Source organism: Capricornis sumatraensis, chromosome 21 (assembly GCF_032405125.1).
Source record: "Capricornis sumatraensis isolate serow.1 chromosome 21, serow.2, whole genome shotgun sequence".
NCBI lineage: Eukaryota > Metazoa > Chordata > Mammalia > Artiodactyla > Bovidae > Capricornis > Capricornis sumatraensis.
Genome location: NC_091089.1, coordinates 39,768,998 through 39,792,343, shown reverse-complemented (window position 1 = coordinate 39,792,343; position 23,346 = coordinate 39,768,998). Strand labels below are relative to the sequence as shown.

The window sequence follows — 23,346 nt, the reverse complement described above, 5'->3', positions numbered from 1 at the left end:
TTTTATTGCTACAGTTTTAAAAACAAACTAAAAAAATTCTACTAGCAGGTTAAAAGCCTACCAGTAGGTAACCGCTAAGTTTAACTGCCCATAATTTCTAAGCAAACAACAAAATAAACATTGTATAGTGCATAGAACTGCCAGGAGACATCATATCGTACTTGCAAAAAAAAAAAAAAAGGAGTAAGACAGACCTATCAGTCTCAATCAAGTAACTGTACCAGCAAAAATTCAGTCCAAACAAACTTTATTGAGATAATTCATGCATGACACTACAGCTGCAGAGAACAGCTTAGGACTAACTAAATCCCCCCGATACCATAAAATATCAAACATTTTAAATAAATCTGAAGTTAACTCTGCACAAATAATTTAAGCTGAAAGAAGTGAATACTCAGCAAATATGAACATTCAGATTACCTTGCTTCAAAAACTGGCTGAATATCAGTAGAGAGTTGACTAGTATGACCAAATTCATCCTGAAACTCCACAGGGATATTGAATGGGACTCCAACACGAAAAGGAGGATCCAAAAGACCGAACGAAAATTTCTCTGGTTTACCCTCTTAAAAAAAAAAAACATGAAAAGAAAATTCATCAGTCAGAGATTCATTGTAGGCAAAAACATCTATTTACATACGGAAAATTAAACTACGATAAAGATGGCAATTTTAAATCTGAGCAAAATTTACATAAATTATATCTACAATATACCTGTGAAGATTACAGATTGTTATTTTACATATATATAAGTCTAGAAACAGAGATATATGTGTTTTTAAACTATGAAATTATTCAAATATAATAAAGAAATGTTAACAATTTTATCAAAGGAAAAAGGCAAAACCCAATACTCAATAGCTATTCAAAGATATACGTGACAAAGATTAAAATATTTTAGTAGATACAAAGTAAATAGAGAAGCTCCATATGAGAAAATATTTGCAATGTGTACCATAAGGCATTTAAAACCTAAATACATTAAAACTTCCTATAAACAGCTATTGTTAAAATGCAGTCTATAGTCTAATAGTTTCAAGTTATCCCCTGTGAAATTATTAGAAATGCAAATTCCAAGATTCACCTTATCCTGTGTCAAATACTCTCGGAGTGAGGCCCACCGGTCTACAGTTTAATAAGCCCTACAGGTGATTCAGATAAAACTTACATTTGAGAACTAGTTTTACACTATTAAAATGGGCATAAACTTTCACAGAATGACAATGTCCAATAAAGGCTAAAGAGATACACAACCTAATAATTGAATAATTTAACCATCAACTAAGCTAAATAAATACTGTAATATAGCTTGGCCAGCAATGAGCATAGGGAAATAGGAACCCTCAGTCTGTTGGTGAGGGTACATAGCCTTTTAGAAGGGCAACCTGACAGAAAATATATATAAAATGTTAAAGCACATATTGGTAATTTCAGTTTGGCAATTCCACTTCTTGGGATCCACTCTACAGAAATTCTAGCACATGTACACAAAACATCATTTCCGCCCCCCATATAAAAACGTGATGTTTAATAGTCCCAAAATTGGAAATACATGATATGTTCATCAAAGAAAACTGCTTAAACTACAGCACGTCCCTACTGTGGAAAGTTCCACAGTTGTTATTTAAAGAACATGGTAGATCTGTATGTACAAAAAAGGAACACTCCCCAAAGTGGCCTTCTGATTAGAGAAGGCAAAATAATCCCAGGCACTTAAAAATCAGCTCTCTAAAACCCCATAATAATATGACCCCACATAGCTTTTTTTTTAAGAGGCCTAAATCTTCAAAACAAGACCAGGAGCTGACTGTGGCTCAGATCATGAACTCTTTATTGTCAAATTCAGACTCAAATTGAGGAAAGTAGGGAAAACCACTAGACCATTCAGGTATGACCTAAATCAAATTCCTATGATTATACAGTGGAAGTGAGAAATAGATTTAAGGGCCTAGACCTGACAGACTGAGTTCGTGATGAACTATGGACGGAAGTTCGTGACATTGTACAGGAGACAGGGATCAAGACCATCCCTATGGAAAAGAAATGCAAAAAAGCAAAATGGCTGTCTGGGGAGGCCTTACAAATAGCTGTGAAAAGAAGAGAAGCGAAAAGCAAAGGAGAAAAGGAAAGATATAAGCATCTGAATGCAGAGTTCCAAAGAACAGCAAGGAGAGATAAGAAAGCCTTCCTCAGCAATCAATGCAAAGAAATAGAGGAAAACAACATGTATGGATGTGACAGTTGGACTGTGAAGAAAGCTGAGTGCCGAAGAATTGATGCTTTTGAACTGTGGTGCTGGAGATGACTCTTTTAGAGTCCCTCGGACTGCAAGGAGATCCAACCAGTCCATTCTAAAGGAGATCACTCCTGGGTGTTCACTGGAAGGAAACTAAAGCTGAAACGCCAATACTTTGGCCACCTCATGTGAAGAGTTGACTCACTGGAAAAGACTCTGATGCTGGGAGGGATTGGGGGCAGGAGGAGAAGGGGACAACAGAGGATGAGATGGTTGGATGCCATCACCGACTCAATGGACATGGGTTTGTGTGAACTCCGGGCGTTGGTGATGGACAGGGAGGCCTGGCATGCTGCAATTAATGGGGTCGCAAACAGTCGGACACGACTGAGCAACTGAACTGAACTGAACTGAAACCTTCAAAAACAAACAACAAGAAAAAAGACAACAGTAACAGAATTTGAAAGCTAGTGAGCATATGAACAAGTATAATTCTCCAGGCAAAAATAGTGGAGTGGGTTGCCATTTCCTTCTCCAGGGGGGTCTTCCCGACCAAGGGATTGAACCTGAATCTCCTGCATTGCAGGCGGATGCTTTACCATCTGAGCTACTGGGGAAACACTATGGACCTAACAGAAAGACTCAAAAAATCAAATCGTCAATCATCAACAAAGCTAGCAGAGAGCCAATTTAATTCACAGTATATAACATTCAAAAGTCTCAAGCATGGCTCTATCAAGTAGGAGTGAAACTGGAATAAAAGAGAAAGACTAGCTCAAGTCTATCAGAATCAGTTCCTCAGATCCCCACCCCTCAATACACAGAGCCAGTCAACTACCTCCTTCATTTTCAGCAACATTTAGAAGCTTTCTCTTCTGGGGAAGGTAAGAGTAGGTCCAAGCAGTGACCTACTACTGAACACTGGACACAGCACTACTGAAAGCGCCAATTTACTGAAAACAGGCAAATCAAGTGGAAGATTAATACTGAATGTGAAATATGTAACAATCTTTTCCAGCTTGGCTCCCCGAATTCTGGCACCTAGGTGTTTACACTCCACTCTGGAGAATCTGAACAGCCAGAGAAAAAAACCTAAAATTCGCTTATCATAATCTCCCCAAATGAAATAAACGCTCTCAAATGTCCCATTCTTAAACATGTGCACTAGTAATGTAAAAGAGCATCTAATAGCAAAGATCCAGTGCAGATATGAAAAAAAAAAAGCAACATCGAGGAAACAGGCTATGAATCAAGTGTAAAAACATCAAGGAAAAAAAACCCATTATTAATAGCCTCAGAGAATTAATAAAAATATTGAATCCACGAAGTCAGAAGAAAATGCTTTGAAAAGGAAATAACCTTTTCTTTTTAGAAGAAAATATTTTATTCTAATAAATATTTACAGGAGAATAAAATATTCTAGAAACTGAAAAATTACAGCAGAAAGAAAAAAATCAATAGAAAACATCAAACATCATGGTAAGGAAGTCTCTTATAAAGTAGAAAAATAGAACCAAGCGATGGAAAGTAGAAAACACAGTATACCAATGAAGAGGTCCAATGTCTGAACGCTAAATGCTGTAGAAAGAAAACAGGCCCAAAATCAAAGTGACTCAGAAGAACTCCTAGAACTTAAAATGTCAAGAGATTGGGACCCAAACTCTAAATTATTCAAACATCTGAGGATTGCAGAAGAGAGGGAATGGGGATAGTTGGATTGGGAGTGGGTTTTTAACATACAAAAGTCAGGAATCAGAATAACTTTAAATTCTACCAGTAACAAAGGAAGCTAGAAAACAATGATGTTTTCAAAAGTTTATAAGGAGCATGATTATCAAGCAGAGTTATAAAGTCATTTCTAAAACCAAAATGGTTATACAATTGGTCAAACATCTTTAATCAAATTTTCTATTTTCCTCTTGATTTAAAATGCCACCTTTAGTATACAGAGTTACATATTGGTGTTTTGCTTACCTTTAACAGAAAATTTAATTGCTTTAGATGGTAGTGGCCTTCCTGCGTAAGTGTCTGCATTACTTTCATTCAGGACAACTTGCAATTTCAATGTATAATTCCCCAACTTGTGAATATTTTCTGGACAAATTAAGAAGAAATTAAAATTCAAGTAAACACAATACTGATATAATTTTTAATATTGAGAATAACAACTCACCCATTTTTTTAAACCAGTAAGGCCATTTTCCTCCATGTTGACTAATATGTGAAATGATTTCTTTATTTCCACTTGAAGCTTAAAAAAAGAAAAAAATTTTGAGAAACTAAATATAGAACATGAATATGAAATGTCACACTGGCATCAAATATCTGTTTTACATTTTAAAAAACAGCTTTTAAACTTCAAAAGACCTAAAATTATCCTATGCAAGTCAACAGCATAATGAAACTTTACTCATTCAGACAATTAAAATTCCTTTAATTCTTAAAAATGTATCTGTAAATAAGCTTAACTGGTACAAACAACAGAATATAGAAATAATTTTTTTATATTAAAAATAATTTCTTTTAAAGTTTTCTCTAAGAATAAAACAGAATTATTTGTTTACATAATCTCTAAGACCTAGTGTCTATTAAGAAGCCTGCAAAGGAGAAAGGAAACAGAAGGATGACAGCACTTTTCTGAAATAGTCTTTGCTATTTATTTTTGTCTTTAGAATCATGTAAATGACTTTAAAAATTAACAAAATGGAATTAAAACAATTCATAAGCAAAAGCAAATGGTAGGTAGATGATATGACCACATTAAAAAAATTATTTCAAGTGATTCAACTTTAGAATATATAAAAACTTTAAAGACAAATAACACTGCAAAGAAGTCAAAATTAATCTAATAGTCTTATTATCAGTAATTTTAATTGTCTTTCTACTGCCTTTCCTATAAAAGCTGTGTTTCAAAATAAATCAATGACCATAACTGATACAGGAAATTTTTTACTAATTAATAAACCAAAAAGGATAATAAATTGAGATAATAGGACAATAAGGAAGAAATGAAAGAATCAGTGGGAAAATCCACTATCATGCATATCAAATAACAAAGCAAAAATCATTAATGGATGAAACTCTTACAACATGGATGAAAGGAGAACTTTATGATCATCCTAAATCTATTCAAGGCTTTGGGGTAATTTCTAGTCTTCAGGAAACAGAACAGTAGAACAAGTTAAATGACATTACAAAGAAACAGACAAGTATGTGCCACACTCTACAATATAATAAAGTATAGATTTAAAAATAACTGAGACAGTAAATTTGTTATATATTTTACCAGAAAAAATAAACCTTTTAATTATTTTATATAGAAATATATACCAGGCAGACCTTAGAGATATGGTAGGCTTGGCTTCAGACCATAACAAAACAAGGATCACAATAAAGGAAGCTACATATATGTTTTCGCTTCCCAGTGCATATAAGCTATGTTTATACTATACTATAGTCTACTGAGTGTCCAACAGCATTATTTCTTTTAAAAAATATGTCAGTCAGTCAGTTCAGTCACTCAGTCGTGTATGATTCTTTGCAAACCCATGGACTGCAGCACGCCAGGCCTCCCTGTCCATCACCAGCTCCTGGAGTTTACTCAAACTCATATCCATTGAGTCGGTGATGCCATCCAACCATCTCATCCTCTGTCATCCCCTTCTCCTCTTGCCTTCAATCTTTCCCAGCATCAGGGTCTTTTCAAATGAGTCAGCTCTTCACATCAGGTGGCCAAAATACTGGAGTTTCAGCTTCAGCATCAGTCCTTCCAATGAATATTCAGGACTGATTTCCTTTAGGATGGATTGGCTGGATCTCCTTGCAGTTCAAGGGACTCTCAAGAGTCTTCTCCAACACCACAGTTCAGAAGCATCAGTTCTTCGGCACTCAGCTTTCTTTATAGTCCAACTCTCACATCCATACACGACCACTAGAAAACCATAGCATTGACTAGACGGACCTTTGTTGGCAAAGTAATGTCTCTGCTTTTGAATATGCTGTTTAGGTTGGTCATAACTTTCCTTCCAAGGAGTAAGTGTCTTTTAATTTCATGGTTGCAATCACCATCTGCAGTGATTTTGAACCCTATAAAAGTAAAGTCTGCCACTGTTTCTACTGTTTCTCCATCTATTCGCCATGAAGTAATTGGACTGGATCCCATGATCTTTGTTTTCTGAATGTTGAGCTTTAAGCTAACTTTTTTTCACCCTCCTCTTTCACTTTCATCAAAAGCCTCTTTAGTTCTTCCCTTTCTGCCATAAGGGTGGTGTCATCTGCATATCTGAGGTTACTGATGTTTCTCCCAGCAATCATGATTCCAGCTTGTGCTTCCTCCAGCCCAGTGTTTCTCATGATGTATTCTGCATATAAGTTAAATAAGCAGGCAACAGCCTTGACATACTCCTTTTCCTATTTGGAACCAGTCTGCTGTTCCATGTCCAGTTCTAACTATTGCTTCCTGACCTGCATACAGATTTCTCAAGAGGCAGGTCAGGTGGTCTGGTATGCCCATCTCTTTCATAATTTTCCACAGTTTATTGTGATCCACACAGTCAAAAATAAAAAGTACTTTATTGCTAAAAATGCTAATGTTCATCTGAGCCTTCAGCAAGTTGTAGCAAGAACATCAAAGATCACTAATCACAGATCATCATAACAAACATAATTTTTAAAAAGTCTGAAAAGTTGCCAGAATGACCAAAATGTGACACAGGGACATTAAGTGAGCAAATACTGTTGGGAAAATGGCATTAACAGACTTGCTTAACACAGAGTTGCCATAAACCTTGAATCCATAAAAAATGCAGCATCTGTAAATGGCAATAAAGCAAAGCTCAATTAAATGGGGTATGCCTCATGTGCTGCAGTCCATGGGGTCGCAAAGAGTCGGACACAACTGAGCAACTGAACTGATGCCTGTATGTAGTTTTGTGGGGTTTTTTTTTTTTTTTTTTAAATAAGAGGCGGGCAGGACGGTCAGAGTTACGAAGAGGTTGGAAGATCCTACAATGTTGGCTCTGAAGATGGAGGAAGGGACCACAAAGTCAAGGAATGTGGGTGACTTCTAGAAGTGGAAAGGCAAGCCTTCCCTACAACCTCCAGAAGGTTGCTATCCTGCTGACACTTTGATTTCAGCAGTCAGATGACCAAGAGAACTGTAAGATGGTAAACATACTGTTCTAAGCCACCAAAAAAAAAAACCTGGAGAAATACAGAACAACGTGTCACAGAGGCCAAAAAGAGAGTACTGCAATAAAATGAGTTAGTCAAACTGTTCAATGCGGCTGAGGCTAAAAAGACATTTATATGATTAAAGTATACACTACCACTGACTATAGTTTATAAATGTTGGAAATAAATACACATTGAATAAAACACACTGTATCTGTAAAATCCATGGACCAGACATGCAAGTATATAGTGGTAGAACAGATTATTGAAAACAAATATTGAAAATACTTTCAGGTGGTCAAGACAAAACCAAGAGATAAGAATTACAAGGTGATTCAAGTTAGGAAAATACAAGATGAGTGATAATATGTAGTTCTTCTCCCTTTAACAAAGAATGGACCCTGTTTCTCAACTGAAACAAGTACTTCTCACCCATAGGTTCAGAGACACAGTATTTTTGATTTAGAAGGTATCTTAAGGTTTATCCAATCTAAATCCCTATTCAGTACAAACTGATATGCATACACATCATATCTTTATTTTAGCCCATAGCTTCCTCCACAGGAATATTCAGAATAAAGTGTTAAAAAACAAACAAACAAACAAAAAACCTAAGAAAACAACTGAGTTTTTAAAAAATGAATTATTCTTAACACTTTAGAAACTCAACTTCAAAGCACTATCTATCAGATTGCTAGGCCATCAGTAATTCCACAAAGATGTTAAAATATGTATATACATTTACAAACAACAATAAAGATCCAAACATACAAATTAGTGTGTATACTTACAGTGTAATATAACTTTGAGCTCAACCAGGAGTTTCTTTGACCCTCCATGACTTGTTCCTGGAAGCTTCTGCATCGTTTCCCCTTTTTTATTTAATATTTCAATTCTTAATGCACCTATCAGTCCAAAATTAAAAATAAGAACATCTTTGTTACACCCAATGAATCTGAATTATCTGTCAAGTCTTCACATAGCGTTTTAATTTTTTTTATCATTTTTTCACCATGAAATGTTAAGAAGAAAAGCATTTTTTCAGTATTTAAAATACACACACACACAAGAAAAACCAAAAAACATACCAATGGGGGTTCCAGCAGGTCTGATCTCATTTGGCAATAATTCATCTCCTTCAGGCCAAGTCACTGACAGTCTATCAGGGAGTCTATTATTAAAATAGCATATTAATGTTTCATGAAATGTATTAATTATGGTCTTATTTTTAAAAAATAAGTTACTAGAAACTTTAATAGTTCCAATTTTTTTTTCCAACAGTTAAATCTGAAATTCCGTATGATTAATACGCCAAAGCTTTAATCACTGCTGTGGCTACAAAGTAAAACAAAATCTCTTGGTGTTAAGAGATAGGAATTGTCCCCATTTTTTGAGATTTTTCTACTAATTTGTAGTACAAGCTACCTTTGGGAAGAAAGGATAACTCTACAAACAGAATAATTCCAGTGAGTTCAGTAAGAATCAAAAGAACTGCATTGTTAGCTGCACAAAAGCCACAGTTTTTTCGACTTTTTAGTTTTTTTCCTCTTATCTTTACCTCTCACCATTTTCTCCTAGTTACAGGCCAAAGTCATTGCTTTTTAACAAACTTAATCATAGTGCTGTTAACAGTGCCACTGTAAGTGTAAGCTTCCTTATTTTTCTATAAAACAAATACAAGATTCTGTTTTGATAGAGCGCTTTTTTAACAGCAAGAAGTTCGTCACAATACACACATCTAAGACTACAAGTGCCTAAATACAAAAGCATAATGTCATGCTCACTAACAACTAAAAGGACAATTCCTCTTCAATTTTCTTGTCATTTTTTACCATGCATCTTGGAACATAAATTACCTTGCCATTTCATCTTCTACGTATTTTTTCACAGCTTTCTCGGCAACTGTCCTATCCAGCTTTGCAATTGGCACAGTTTTTATTTCATCATATAGTGCCTGAGGTTCCTGAATAAGCAAAATTTATACCAACATTTCAAAAAGCTATTTAAATTTAGTCACAACAAGAATATTGATTTCTTTCAAAAAATATTTTTACCCTAATTAAGTAGATAAATCATAGTAATTTATATTACACCACAGTGTTTATTTCCATTTTTCAGATAAACACCCTAGGCCTAATTAAATACCATTCAAATCTTAACAAGAGCATAGTATCAGGAAGGATAAAGGGCCTCCCTGGTGGCTCAGACAGTAAAGAATTTGCCTGCAATGCAGGAGACCAGTGTTCGATCCTTGCATTGGGAAGATCCGCTGGAGAAGGAAATGGCTGCCCACTCCAGTATTCTTGCCTGAAGAATTCCACGAACAGAGGAGCTTGGTGGGTTACAAGCCCATGGGGTCACAGAGTCAGACACACCTGAGCAACTAACACTTCTTCATAAGGATAAAACCCCCTCTAGTTTTGTTTTTCATTCTTGAGATAGAAGTCTGGCTCCAATGTTTATATTTATGAGCCTTGAATGAAATGTGCACTTTAAAATTACTATGAAATTGGTAATAATATTGTAACATTTCATAAACACTGGGCACATAGATGTTAAGTTCTACAAACTACTAAAAACATCAAATATGAAACATAAAACATCATGCTCCCACTCCTGTAACCAATGTAAAAGCCAAATACAAGTCAAAAATAGAATACTGTATCTTTAAGAACTAAGCAAAATAAAGTAGTAATACCAAGAGACTTTGGAGACTATTTTGGGTTACTTGGGGATCTTACCATTGCAATTTGAACCTCTCCTCCTGTAGCATATACTTCTCCATCATGATCACCATAAAGAAAAAATTTCACAATGCTTCCATAAAAGAGAGGAAGTGTCTTGATTGTCTTGACCTAACATTCAATTTTAAAACAAGGATTTCGTATTAATATTTACTTAGAAAAACAGGTTTAACAATTACTTTAACAGAACTATTTTATACAAGGGGAAAAACCCAGCATCTATTATCAGAAGAATTCAATGAAAAAAGCACTCTATGAAGTTTATTTGTGAAGCTCTCCACTTATTTGTAACATCTTCGAGAAGACAGTGGCTTCTTCATATAAAAATGTCATAGTTATGCATGTGTCTAAAAGGTCCATAACACCTTCAAATGAATGCAAGCTGTCTCAAATCCCCATAAAATGTTGCTTACAGGCCGTGAACAGTAACTTACAAAGTTATTGTTTCTTTCCAATAAATTAGCTCAAAACTTGTCTTTATATATATATATATATATATATACTTTTTTTTTCCCTTACCTGGCCTGAAAACACCAGGAGTAATTTCCACTAGTACAACTCAAAACTTCTCAACTACAAGGACAGCAAGAGTTTATACCCAATCTATCCCTCCAGCCTCATTTCACTTCTGAACTATTTCTCTTCACATATAACAGTCTGCAGTAACCCAGCTCTGCTGCTTTTCCTGATCACTCCCTCCTTGTAACTTTCCACTCAACTTCACGGATACCTTATTTTCCTGGTTTTCTTCTCTCTCACCATCTTATCCCTTTCTTTCTCCTCTGTCAGCTCCTCCTTTTCATTTTCTAGCTTCTAACTATTGGAAAAGCAGGCTCAAGCCACACTCACTACTTCACGGTGACCGCATCTGATTCCAAAGCTTTCACTATATGATGATGATAGTGTCACATTTGTGGGTTTATTACTACCTCATAATAAACCCACTCTGGGCTTCCCGGGTAGTTCAAAGGGTAAAGAATTTGCCTGCAATGCAGGAGACCTGGGCTTAATCCCTGGGTCAGGAAGATCCCCTGGAGAAGGGCATGGCAACCAATTCCAACATCCTTGCCTGGAGAATTCCATGGACAGAGGAGCCTGGTACCAGGGCTCCAGTCCATGGGGTCACAAAGAGTCAGACACAACTGAACAATGTTAAGTTAGTTACCTTCATAATTACCTCTGTAAACCTGAGCCATTACCTCTTTTAAGTTCTACACAAAAGTCACTTCATGCACAAAGAACTGTGTGATTTATTCTCTTATTCCAGGCCCATCCGAAGTCAGAAAACTCCTTCTAAACTACGAGAGCACTACTCATTCTCTCTCTTCAATGATTATTCTTAGGTCATCTCTATTTTCATGCTGTAATAGCCTGAAGGACACAGGACACCCCTAGATCTCTATAATCTCCATAACACTGTCAACAGCACAGTAACTTACAAGCTGCAGACACTAAAAAATTTGATGAAAAACCATTTCTTCATATCACATTAAAAAAACAAACCAGATTCTCTATTTGAGTAAACTGAAGTACAGGAAACAATAAAAATTTTGTTAACTGAGCCTTTGGCAAAAACCATTGTTTTTTTCCCTTAATGTCCTGTTAAATTATATAGTTATAATCAGTTTGGTCTTTCCTTTCTTTTCTGGCTCCTAAGGAGGCAAGACTACATACATTATTTTTGGTTGTTGACAAATTCTAATAACTCTAATTTAGTTTCAAATTCTACTAAAAATTAAACCTAAAAATAAGTTAAACTTACCAGCTGTCCTGTTTTGTATATTTTCCCATCCCATTCTATTGCTGAATAAGTGGCCCAGGGGCCCTGCTTTTTAGAAGGAAGATCAGAACGTGTAATTACTCCTTTAAAAAGGGTGAATTTTATTTGTTTATCGTACTTTTCATGGCAGTCCTTCAGCCATAAAGCAAACTCTCTGTCAATTTTCATTCGCTGCTCCTGTAAAATTTTAAAATGTTCCACAAAACTTAGCTACTCATAAACAAATACAACCACAGACACTTCTTGTTCATTTCATGTTTCCTTCCAAATACCCACCAACCCCAGAAAACCAAATAAAAAACTAAAATATTTTAATGGCTCTTTCTCCCATACAAATTTAGATTTCTATCAACACATTACTAAAGAAAAAAAATCTTTGATATCATCCTTGGTCCACAGGGTCGCAGAGAGTTGGACGGGACTGAAGCGACTGATCACACTCTTGGATCTAAGGTTTCAATGGTCAATATCAACATAGATTTCCTTCCCTATTTTAAACCCTAGGATACATTCCCCTCCCCACCAAAAAAAAAAAAGAGAAACACTGACTGCCTTGGAAAAGGAGAATTAACTGATTAGGGGAAAAGGGTAAGTGGAAGCCTTCTTAATGTGAAACTCGCACACTCCAACAGGGAAATAAAAAGCTTTATATAAATTAAGCACAGATTTAAACACATACTTAAACATAATATGGTACATCTATGGTATTAAAATATCTTGGGGGGTTATTTGGGGGAGAAAAGTTCAAAAAGGCTCTTTTATAAGGTGACAGTAAAAATAAGGTTGAGAAACATAGCTATGGCAAAACACATTTTAAAAAAATTATGCTTCATACATTTATTCAAAAATAGATCATAAAATAAAATTTGCTTTCTTGTAATACATAAGAACAAAATGTGTTATGGCTTATCATTCTTCACTCTGCTGAGAGACCCTAGAGATTTACACTCCAGTGTAAGCTACTATACACTAGTTTAATGCTTGTCTTTAGCAGAAGGAGTAGGGGAAGATCATCGCATTACATGCTTTCACAGAAGACAAAGCGTAAAGTTAGAGAAATTCATTTTCTCTGTACACCTTACTCCACAACCTACCATTTCCAAATGAAAATGGGGCAAAATTAAAACTGATTTCAGCTTAAGTTTTGGCAACTTTCAGTCAGATGACCAGTATACTAATCATTAAAAAAAATTAGATTTTAAAAAGTTATTCAAATAAGAAATACATGTACATGGTAAACACCAAAAAATGGCATATATTTTTCAAGGAAACTTTCCCCCTAATCTGTTCCCAGGTACCAACTCCTTCCTGAATCAGTAAATTAGTGTTGTCACTTTGACAACTTGACAATAGTACTAAAATTATTAACTAGGAATGAGACTGTCTGCCTACCAAATATTATGCTGTATTTCAGTCTCAGCCCTCATGTGTATTAGATAAAATTATATCAGATTCAGAATCCTTTTTATTAAGAGCAAAATGAATGTCAACATGTTATAGGGATACACAAATACTGTGTTATATATTGTGTTTACTGTCCAGCAACTTTAAGTTTAGAATAAATGCATCCATCTCTTGGCAACATTACATTACTGAAAGAGTAGCATCAAGTAAGTTTATGAGGTGTTTAGGCAAAAGGAAAGTACACTAGCTCCATTCAACTTTTAAAAAAAATTTATCATTCTTTTTCTATTGATTAAAGCAGATTTTAATAGTGATCAATCTCAAATTACCTTTTAGCCCAAAGTATTTCACAGTTCTACCTAAATTTTACCCCCAAAGTTAGATTAAAATTGTATATTTAGGTTACTAATATACAAAGCCTCTCTATTAGACAAAATTCTTATATGCTCTTCGCAAACAGACATGCTTCCGAAGATTCTATTCACCACATCAAAGTATTGATGAAGATCTGATAAGTTTTATCCCAGTAAGAGTTAATCAGTTTGAAATTTTTGAGTGAACACATAAATGCTCATGAACTAAAATTTATATTCTTTGGAGTAAATAAAATGAAAAGTATGCAAACTGTCAGTACAAATCTACACTACAAGTGACTTTTGTTGAACTTAAAATAGAACACTTCTGCAAATATTCAAAACTTGGTATTTAAAATCATACCTGCCCATTTAAAATCCTTGTAAAAAGGGTGTTCTTGTCTTTCAGTTTTAGCTCAAGATCCATAAAGGTCAGTTTGTTCGTGCTGACCTGGAATTTGTCATTAGTGAATAATGCACCAGATATCCTATTGTAGCACTCAAAAGGCGCAAGCCCTCTCTTCTTAGGAGGAGTACACCAGTCAAAGCTTGAATAAAACAAAATACTGATTAGTAAAATGGTAAGACATAAAACAATGTAATCTCAGCAAAAATCAGAACTTACTCTTCAACAGATGTATATGGTATTAGCCGTCCATTCCAAAAACATTCAAAAATAGGCCTTTTCCCTCTTGCTGCTTTCTCAAGTATGAAACAATCGTCATCATCGTCTTCATCTTTTAATTCTAGGACAAAGGAACAAGTGGAACAAATAAATTTTACCACTGAGAAATGAATTTCGATAAATGAAATGTTAAAGCTTCTTCGGAGAAATGGTAACAAAAATTCTTATGATCTTTAACACTGTGTTCTGTAAAACCTAAAAGTACCTTTATTCTGTTTGCCCTCAAAAAGGCAGATTTTCAAAGTGGCTCCACATTACCAACAGCGATTCTCACTAAAAAGCAATAATTACATACTCATGAATCTGCGTCAGGATTACTATACTAGCTACTGAGCCTGCCATCTGTAAAACCTATTTATAAATATGGTAGCTTGAATCTTGTACCTAAATCATGTCTTACAACTCTGTTGGAACCAGTATACTCACATAAAAATCATCTGGAAAATCTACAATGTCTAGAAACTGCAAGTTTGCTTAGCTTGGACAAATTAATAATACTAATTCAAGTTTATATTATGATACAGTTAGAGTTATATCCTATGTTATAAAGCACAAATGTCTACAACATTTCTATGTTCAGTAATACCTTTTCATATACTCAGATAAATTAGATTCAAGCATTATGATCCTGATATAGTAATACCTCAGTTATTCTGGCATTAAGTCATTCCCCCTGACCCCCAATAAAGTCTTTTTCTCCAAAAAAAATCTTCACAAGAAGTTCGTAAGTAAAAGTTCCTTCCAATCAAAACATTTCCCTTGCTCTTAGAGAACCCCTCTGATCATCATTCAATTAATTGGCTACTATTTTAAGACATCATTTTTAAGAACTTTATCTTTTTGTCTATAAGCATACCAAAATCACAAATGACAAATGAAAAACAGGCCAGAGACTGAATGGGAGGCAGAGTCACTAAGTAATAATATGTATGTATGAACACTTACTCAACAGAGTCAGGTACTATTCTAAGGACTAGAAGCAGTTTCTTATTCAACCCCTACAACATGTCTATGAGGCAAGAATTATTACAAGAATTATTATTCCCTATTTCACAGATACTAAAGCAGTAGTTTGTCAAATTTTACACAATAGAAAGTGGCAAAGACAGGAGTCAAATCAGGAAATCTGGTTCCAAAACACAATACTAAGGATATACTAAGAAACCATTCTGAATGAGAAAATCAATAAAAATTGAATGTGATCCCAATAATCCCATTAGGACATTTTAATTCAAAGTACAGTACAAAGTGATTCCAAGGTTTATCTAGAAAATCAAAAGATTAAGAATTATGAATTTTCTCAAAAAGAACAATAGTGTCTTGTCCTACTGTCCAATATACACTATAAAGGACAAGAGATTCACTATAAAGGATATGTTATTCACGTATAAAAACACAAAACATATCAATGCCTTATAGCAAACAATCCAGGTTCAATGTACTTATGGGAACTTTATATTATTATCAAAGTGATATTTATATATAACATTCAATAACTGGTACTAGGAAACTGGAAAATATTAAGTTAATCCTCAAACAAAAAAGATTACAGGTATATTAAAGATATAAACATAAAATGATAAAAGCTGTAGAATCTCTAAAAAAAATTATTAAAAAAATGAGATGTACAAAGCCTTTCTGCAGCAAGGTCTATCAGAAAGCATAAAGAAAAATACCAATGTGACAACATAAAGTTTAAAACTACTTTATAAATATCTACAAAGATAACAGGAAGACAACATGGGGAGTATATAAAGGAATACTATGTGGTACATAGCTAAAAGTTCAGTTCAGTAAGCGAAGTACGATATAAGAACACATAACGTTTCTTAGCACCACTGCTTTATTTATCTGGATGTGACTATACACAAAAATTAGTAATTATAAAAACTACAACCACCTTAACAACTTAAGACCTGCATGAGGAAAAAATGTTTTAAAATTTATCTAATCTTAAGCCTAACTGATAATTAGGAAGATAAATCACAACTTTGTATTTTGTAGCTAAGGTAACAGATTAACATACTTGATGGAAAGCATGGATCATCAGGGTAGGTTTCTCTATCATATAAGAAAGGGTGATATCGGATAATCCCTTCTACTACACCATCTCCTTCAACATGAGCCTTGAACTCAAAACTATCAGCTGCTGTATTTATATACAATGTCTGCATGTCATCTTGTATTTCCCTCAGGTTGATAATCTTAGGTGTCTTCCCCTTTTCAAACATAGAAATCTAAAATAAAAATAAAACAAAAACAATTAAATTCAACAGCGACTGCACTTTTGTTCTCATCTGTGATCCAACAACAGAAAGGCAAAAACTATTTTTATTTGTATAAATCATCATCTAGCTTAACAAAATATATGTATATTTCTATCTCGGTTAAATAGGTCTAAGGAGCGTCTTAATTAAGAAATATATTACTAAAAAACTGAAAGTAAACAAAGAAAGAGCTGAAGGATATGTAAGTCACAAGTTTATTTCATTCAAGCTTTCCTCTAGAGGTGTGTCTGTCTGTGTACTCAGTCATGTCCGACTCTTTGCGACCCCATGGACTGTAGCCCACCAGGCTCCTCTGTCCATGGAATTTCCCAGGCAAGAATACTGGAGTGGGTTGCCATTTCCTACTCCAGGGGATCTTCCCAACCCAGGGACAGAACTTGCAACCCTTATGTCTCCTGCACTGGCAGGTGGATTCTTTACCATTGGAATCAGCTGGGAAGCCCTAGAGGTAGGAGGTAGGGAATTCCGCCTGACATGTGGGCAAGGATATGGAGAACTCAACATTCAAATGTTCTGTTCTTCTACATCTTACTTATTTTTTCCTTATTAAGAGACTTCTGTGAACAAAAGGGCAACTATATCTTTTCTTCCCTGCTTTTGAGACATGACATTCAGTAATGGCTCATATCTCCATAGAAGACAAAGAAAATAGAAACTAGATATTATAGTAAACGAGAGATCCAGAAAAGTACACCTTAGGAATAATCTCTTTACTTAGACATCAAACTAAAGAAGTGGTCTGGTAAAAGACAAGGATGAGAAGTTGCTTGTTTACTGACTGACTTTTCTTATCCAGATTAACTTGGAACTAGAACTAATATTTCATAATACTTTAAGAAAGAATTTTATCTTACTTCAATATCAATGTTGTTGAAAGGTCCAGCTTCCTTTGATGTACGTTGTTCATTCCCTTTTGGACCATGGATGTAATAATGATAAATATGCCTAAAATATAATAGAATAACTTTATACTTTTAATTCACATAGAATTACAGTTCATCCAATCTTCTACCAAAAAAACTTTATTACTACTATTGGCAGTACCTACTAGGTGCCACACACAATATTAAGCATTTTTAAACATAGTAAACCACATAATGGTAAAAACAATCATGAGATTCAGGTATTATTTCCCCTCATTTTATAAATACAAAAGTTGGAAATGCAAGAAAATTATTTAATTTACTTAAGGTCACAGAATTAGTGTGAGGAAATTCAAGCCAAGTCTTTTCAACTTCAAATCCCACATACTTAAAGTGTATTTTACCAAAAAAAAAAAACCAAAACAAAAAAAAAAAACCCCTAGAACTACAAGGTGAAAGTGAAAGTGAAGTCACTCAGTTGTGTCCTACTCTTTGCGACTCTATGGACTGTAGCCTACCAGGCTCCTCCGTCCATGGGATTTTCCAGGCAAGAGTACTGGAGTGGGTTCCTTCTTCAGGGGATCTTAGCAACCCAGGGATCAAACCCAGGTCTCCCGAACTACAAGGTAAGAGGCTATAATTCTACTTGTCAGGAATTTTCTAGAAAAGACTCAAATATCAAGGAGTATACACAACTGGGTATTTTTAACTTATGTCCCTAACATGAGAGTATCATTCTGTCTCATCTTTCTATTCCTGTAGAAATGAAACAATCTTAAGCCAATACTCCTAAAATTAATAAATTCAACATCATCCCATCAAAAACCACCACTTTAGAAATTTTTGCTATTTTGGAAAATGTTTAAAAGATTATACTCTGGGGAAATTATTCCCATCTGTCCATATCACATAGCCCATCTGCAATCATTCCTCAAGCAGTAGTATTAAATATTCCTTCATACAAATTTTATCTTTTCAGTTCAGTTCAGTCACTCAGTCATGTCCGACTCTTTGCGACCCCATGAACTGCAGCACACCAGGCCTCCCTGTCCATCATCAACTCCCGGAGTTCACTCAGACTCACGTCCATTGAGTCGGTGATGCCATCCAACCATCTCATCCTCTGTCGTCCCCTTCTCCTCCTGTCCCCAATCCCTCCCAGCATCAGTCTTTTCCAATGAGTCAACTCTTCGCACGAGGTGGCCAAAGTACTGGAGTTTCAGCTTAAGCATCATTCCTTCCAAAGAACACCCAGGAATGAACTCCTTTAGAATGGACTGGTTGGATCTCCTTGCGACTCTCAAGAGTCCTCTCCAACACCACAGTTCAAGAGCATCAATTATTCGGCACTCAGCCTTCTTCACAGTCCAACTCTCACATCCATACCCGACTACTGGAAAAACCATAGCCTTGACTGGACGGATCTTTGTTGGCAAAGTAATGTCTCTGTTTTTGAATATGCTATCTAGGTTGATCATATTTTCTTCCAAGGAGTAAGGGCCTTTTAATTTCATGGCTGCAATCACTATCTGCAGTGATTTTGGAGCCCCAAAAAATAAAGTCTGACACCGTTTCCACTGTTTCCCCATCTATTTCCCATGAAGTGATGCGACCAGATGCTATGATCTCTGTTTTCTGAATGTTGAGCTTTAAGCCAACTTTTTCACTCTCCTCTTTCACTTTCACCAAGAGGCTTTTTAGTTCCTCTTCACTTTCTGCCGTAAGGATGGCGTCATCTGCATATCTGAGGTTATTGGTATTTCTCCCGGCACTCCTAATTCCAGCTTGTGCTTCTTCCAGCCCAGTGTTTCTCATGATGTACTCTGCATATAAGTTAAATAAGCAGGGTGACAATATACAGCCTTGATGTACTCCTTTTCCTATTTGAAACCAGTCTGTTGTTCCATGTCCAAATATCTCTTCAAAATTACACTAAAAGTCCTAATTTAAAGCACTAATAAAAAGAAATCACTGAAAATCTTAAGGTCTTCCTTCAAGCATCTCAAAAGTGTTAACATCGTAAGTTTACAAGCATATATTAAGAAAGTGTGCTATAAATAGCTTACCAAGTGTATGTTTCTGTCATTCTTTTTAAGAACAAGAGTTATGTTATAATTATATTATGTACACTGTGAGTTCTTTCAGTTAAGAGAAATAATAAAATAGCTAATAAACAGTCCAAAGCCCTATTTAAAACTCATGTTACAGGGCCAATAAACATCAATATTCAAGAAAAAAGGCATTCCTAAAATCAAATTTATTTCTTCATAAAAAGTTTTAACTGTTAATATGTATTTATGTACAAAACAATCTTAACAGCCCTTGAGTAAGTAGAAAAAATATGAAAAGATACCTTATTTTTAAACATGAATTTTGTACAGCATACTCACTTTTGGAGACTAATTCAGGCTAATACAAGCTATGGAAACAATCCAATCTATACCATATAATTACAGAGGAAAAAACTTAACAACCTTAAATATATATACTTCTGATTTGATCTAACAGAATATGTACTCCCTAAAAGTTTTCCTCAAGTAGATACAGAAAGGTTTATTTTTAGATTACTCATTTCATACAGCACATATGCGTATTTTTATTTTAACAGACTCAATATATTCATTCAATAAACTTTTACTGAGCAACTACAACAACTCATAGGAAAAGACTCTGATGCTGGGAGGGACTGGGGGCAGGAGGAGAAGGGGACGACAGAGGATGAGATGGCTGGATGGCATCACCAACTTGATGGACATGAGTCTGAGTGAACTCTGGGAGTTGGTGATGGACAGGGATGTTAGGGGAAGCACACTGATTGAAACCACCCACCCTGGCCAGGCACCATAGTAACCATTTGCATGGGTTGTTTTATGACAGGAGATCCTGATAAGGAATATGGAACTAACAAGCCACCACCAACCGGAAGAGTTTGGGAAAGGTCTAAAGGAGACACCGTGTGTCCGTCCACTTCCCGGAATCCCTCTCGCTAGGATCCATCTTGGCTGAGTGATGCGTGGGCCACCAGTAAAGACTCTGAATTAGAATGATTGGCTAAAGACCACTTGGAAACTAATCCTATCACCATAAAACCCGAGACTATGGCAGAGCAGTTCTCCTGGGTTTCCTTACCCTACTGCTCTCCACCTGGGTGCCCTTTCCCAATAAAATCTCTTGCTTTGTCAGCACATGTGTCTCCCTGGAAAATTCATTTCCAAGTGTTAGACAAGAGCCCAGTTTCGGGCCCTGGAAGGGGTTCCTCTTCCTGCAACAGGGAGGCCTGGCGTGCTGAGATTCATGGGGTCACAAAGAGTCGGACACGACTGAGCGACTGAACTGAACTGAACAATGTAACAGGAAACACTGGGGATATAACAGTGCACAAAAAACAATAAACATCCCAAGGTGGGAGGCAGACAAAAAAAAAATAGGTAAAATACATGGATTATAATCCATGCTGCATAGCAAAAGCACAAAAGGGGGATCTGGGATTGATTAGCTGAACTGGATAAACTCTTACGTATATTTTAAATGTTATCACAGTTGTCAAAAAGCATGGGCCTCTTATTTGTAATGACCAATATATTACATGTACGCTAAGTTGCTTCAGTCGTGTCTGACTCTTTGTGACCCTACGGACTTTAGCCTACCAGGCTCCTCTGTCTATATGCTTCTCCAGGCAAGATACTGGAGTGGGTTGCCATTCCCTTCTGCAGAGGATATTCTTGACCCAGGGATCAAACCTGCATCTCCTGTGGCTCCTGCATCACAGTCAGGCAGATTCTTAACCACAGAGCCCCTGGGGAAGCCAAGTGACCAGTAAATATTTACAGAATAGAGAACCATTTTAACAGCTAACATCAGCGTAATGGTTCCTATGCTGAGGGAAGAAATGGGATAGGATCAAAGCAGACAGCCAAGACGTTTCAATGTACCTGTAATATTTTCTATCTTAAAAAAATGATAAGAAAAAACATGTCCTGGATCAAATGTAAACACTTACGTTAACTGTCTGGTCCAAAGATGGAAATAATTTTTCAAGTACTGTATGTGTTCTGGTTGTACCCCTGTGATAACCACAGCAGTAAAGCTATCTTTTTCCTTCTCCTCTGTGATAAGATGATGTAGAAATCTTTCATCATCATTTGTAATGTGACTAGAATCAGACGGCTATAAGAGTGAACATAAGTACGTAAGATTACATGCACCTCAAATGTAGTTAACAAACAAAATTTACATCAACCTTTAACATTCACTTGGATAATTTCAAATACAACCTTCAAAAATCTTTTGGAGGAAAATCACCAAATACAAATCAGCTGAGTGTGTGACAAAGCTGTAAGGACAGAGAGCCTTTTACGGAGATTGCTAAACTGGCTTACAAAAAGGAGAATCCTACACCATAATGCTAAACCAATTGTAGAATAATAAAGAAAAGGGAAAAGGAAAATAAATACTGAATTTAAAAATACCTCCAAAATGGAGAACATTTACCCTAAAGTGGAATGAGTCCTTGCTTGGGGTACCTACCACTTAACTTGGTCAGGACCAATGCCCAGCCAGTCCACATTCATTGAAACTAGGATACAGCCTGAACCCAGCTGACTTAGCCCAAAGGCACTGTGTTTTTTTTTTTTCTTTTTACTTTATTTTACTTTACAATACTGTATTGGTTTTGCCATACATTGATATGAATCCACCACGGGTGTACATGTGTTCCCAAACATGAACCCTCCTCCCACCTCCCTCCCCATAACATCTCTCTGGCACTGTGTTTAAAAGGGAGTAAAACCATCCTGGGCCCCAGGCCACTTTCAGAGAATATCTATAGTTTGTGAGGGGAGGGAAGGATGTGTTTGAGGATAAGAATTTAAAACTTCTGTTTTTATTTTGAGTCTGTATATTAAAAATTGCATGCATATGTATGCATATATGTACTATGTAAGTTGCTGTACACATAAAAGCTTACAAGGATAAAGATACTGAACTATTAGGAAAAGTGACTTTGTAATAAACACCATAAGCATTTATAAGTTCCAATTCCTTATAAAGTTAGACTAGGAGAAAATTCAACTAAATATATCATAAGGACTTCTATCTGGCATTTGAGACTTTTTATTTTCTTTATAAAAATTTTTACAATTTACTTTAGAATCAAATTTTTTTTTTTTTACCTTTAAATTTTAAAATGTTTCAAAGTTGAATAACACAACAAATACCATGTGCTCACCATGATTCAAATTTATTAACATTCCACTTATTAAAATGAGAGTTTAAATGCAAATTTAATCACTGTTTTGTATTCTACTTCTGTGATTATTATACAACAAATACTTAAAAACTCAAACTCAGAGCAAGGAAACAGTTTATAATCTTATGAACAATTTCCAGGAAGCTGACTTGGCTTTATGGGAAAAGCTATTTTCTAAAAACTTCAGCCTAAGAAATTACACTAATGATCACTTTTGCTATTCACAAAATTAAAATAAAAATTTAATTTGAAAATTCCATAGTTTCAAGTTTTTAAAATAACATATATATCTTAGAAACTGAAAAAAAAAGTTCTTGTCCCATCATCCATCCAAGGTATAAATTTACACTTAATGAGTTAAATGTACTGTACCTTTCTGTTTCTAATAAATCCGCTATATATTGCCTCTTTATTTTTCTCCTTCTTCTCAAAATCTTCTTTAGAAAGTAAAAGTTCATGAACATCCTGGGAGTCTGCAGGCTTACTTATCATCTGTTAAATATTAAAAAGATTACCTTTTAAATTCACAAAATTGAAAATGAATAATTAGACAGTCAACTTCAAAATATTTTG

General features: G+C 35.3%; 1 protein-coding gene across 1 annotated transcript in view; it reads right to left on the bottom strand.

The window, feature by feature from the left end:
* Nucleotides 1-23,346, bottom strand: part of SMCHD1 (structural maintenance of chromosomes flexible hinge domain containing 1) — a 122,228-nt gene that overhangs the window by 64,315 nt on the left and 34,567 nt on the right. Inside the window, exons 7-20 of the mRNA XM_068993731.1 lie at nucleotides 23,146-23,265; nucleotides 21,526-21,692; nucleotides 17,517-17,607; nucleotides 16,401-16,611; nucleotides 14,315-14,435; nucleotides 14,054-14,237; nucleotides 11,915-12,109; nucleotides 10,150-10,263; nucleotides 9,265-9,371; nucleotides 8,497-8,579; nucleotides 8,200-8,313; nucleotides 4,410-4,487; nucleotides 4,211-4,330; nucleotides 421-565 (exon numbers count right to left, since the gene is read on the bottom strand). Coding sequence (XP_068849832.1) covers nucleotides 421-565; nucleotides 4,211-4,330; nucleotides 4,410-4,487; nucleotides 8,200-8,313; nucleotides 8,497-8,579; nucleotides 9,265-9,371; nucleotides 10,150-10,263; nucleotides 11,915-12,109; nucleotides 14,054-14,237; nucleotides 14,315-14,435; nucleotides 16,401-16,611; nucleotides 17,517-17,607; nucleotides 21,526-21,692; nucleotides 23,146-23,265 — 1,850 coding nt within the window. The remainder of the gene's footprint in view (nucleotides 1-420; nucleotides 566-4,210; nucleotides 4,331-4,409; nucleotides 4,488-8,199; nucleotides 8,314-8,496; nucleotides 8,580-9,264; nucleotides 9,372-10,149; nucleotides 10,264-11,914; nucleotides 12,110-14,053; nucleotides 14,238-14,314; nucleotides 14,436-16,400; nucleotides 16,612-17,516; nucleotides 17,608-21,525; nucleotides 21,693-23,145; nucleotides 23,266-23,346) is intronic.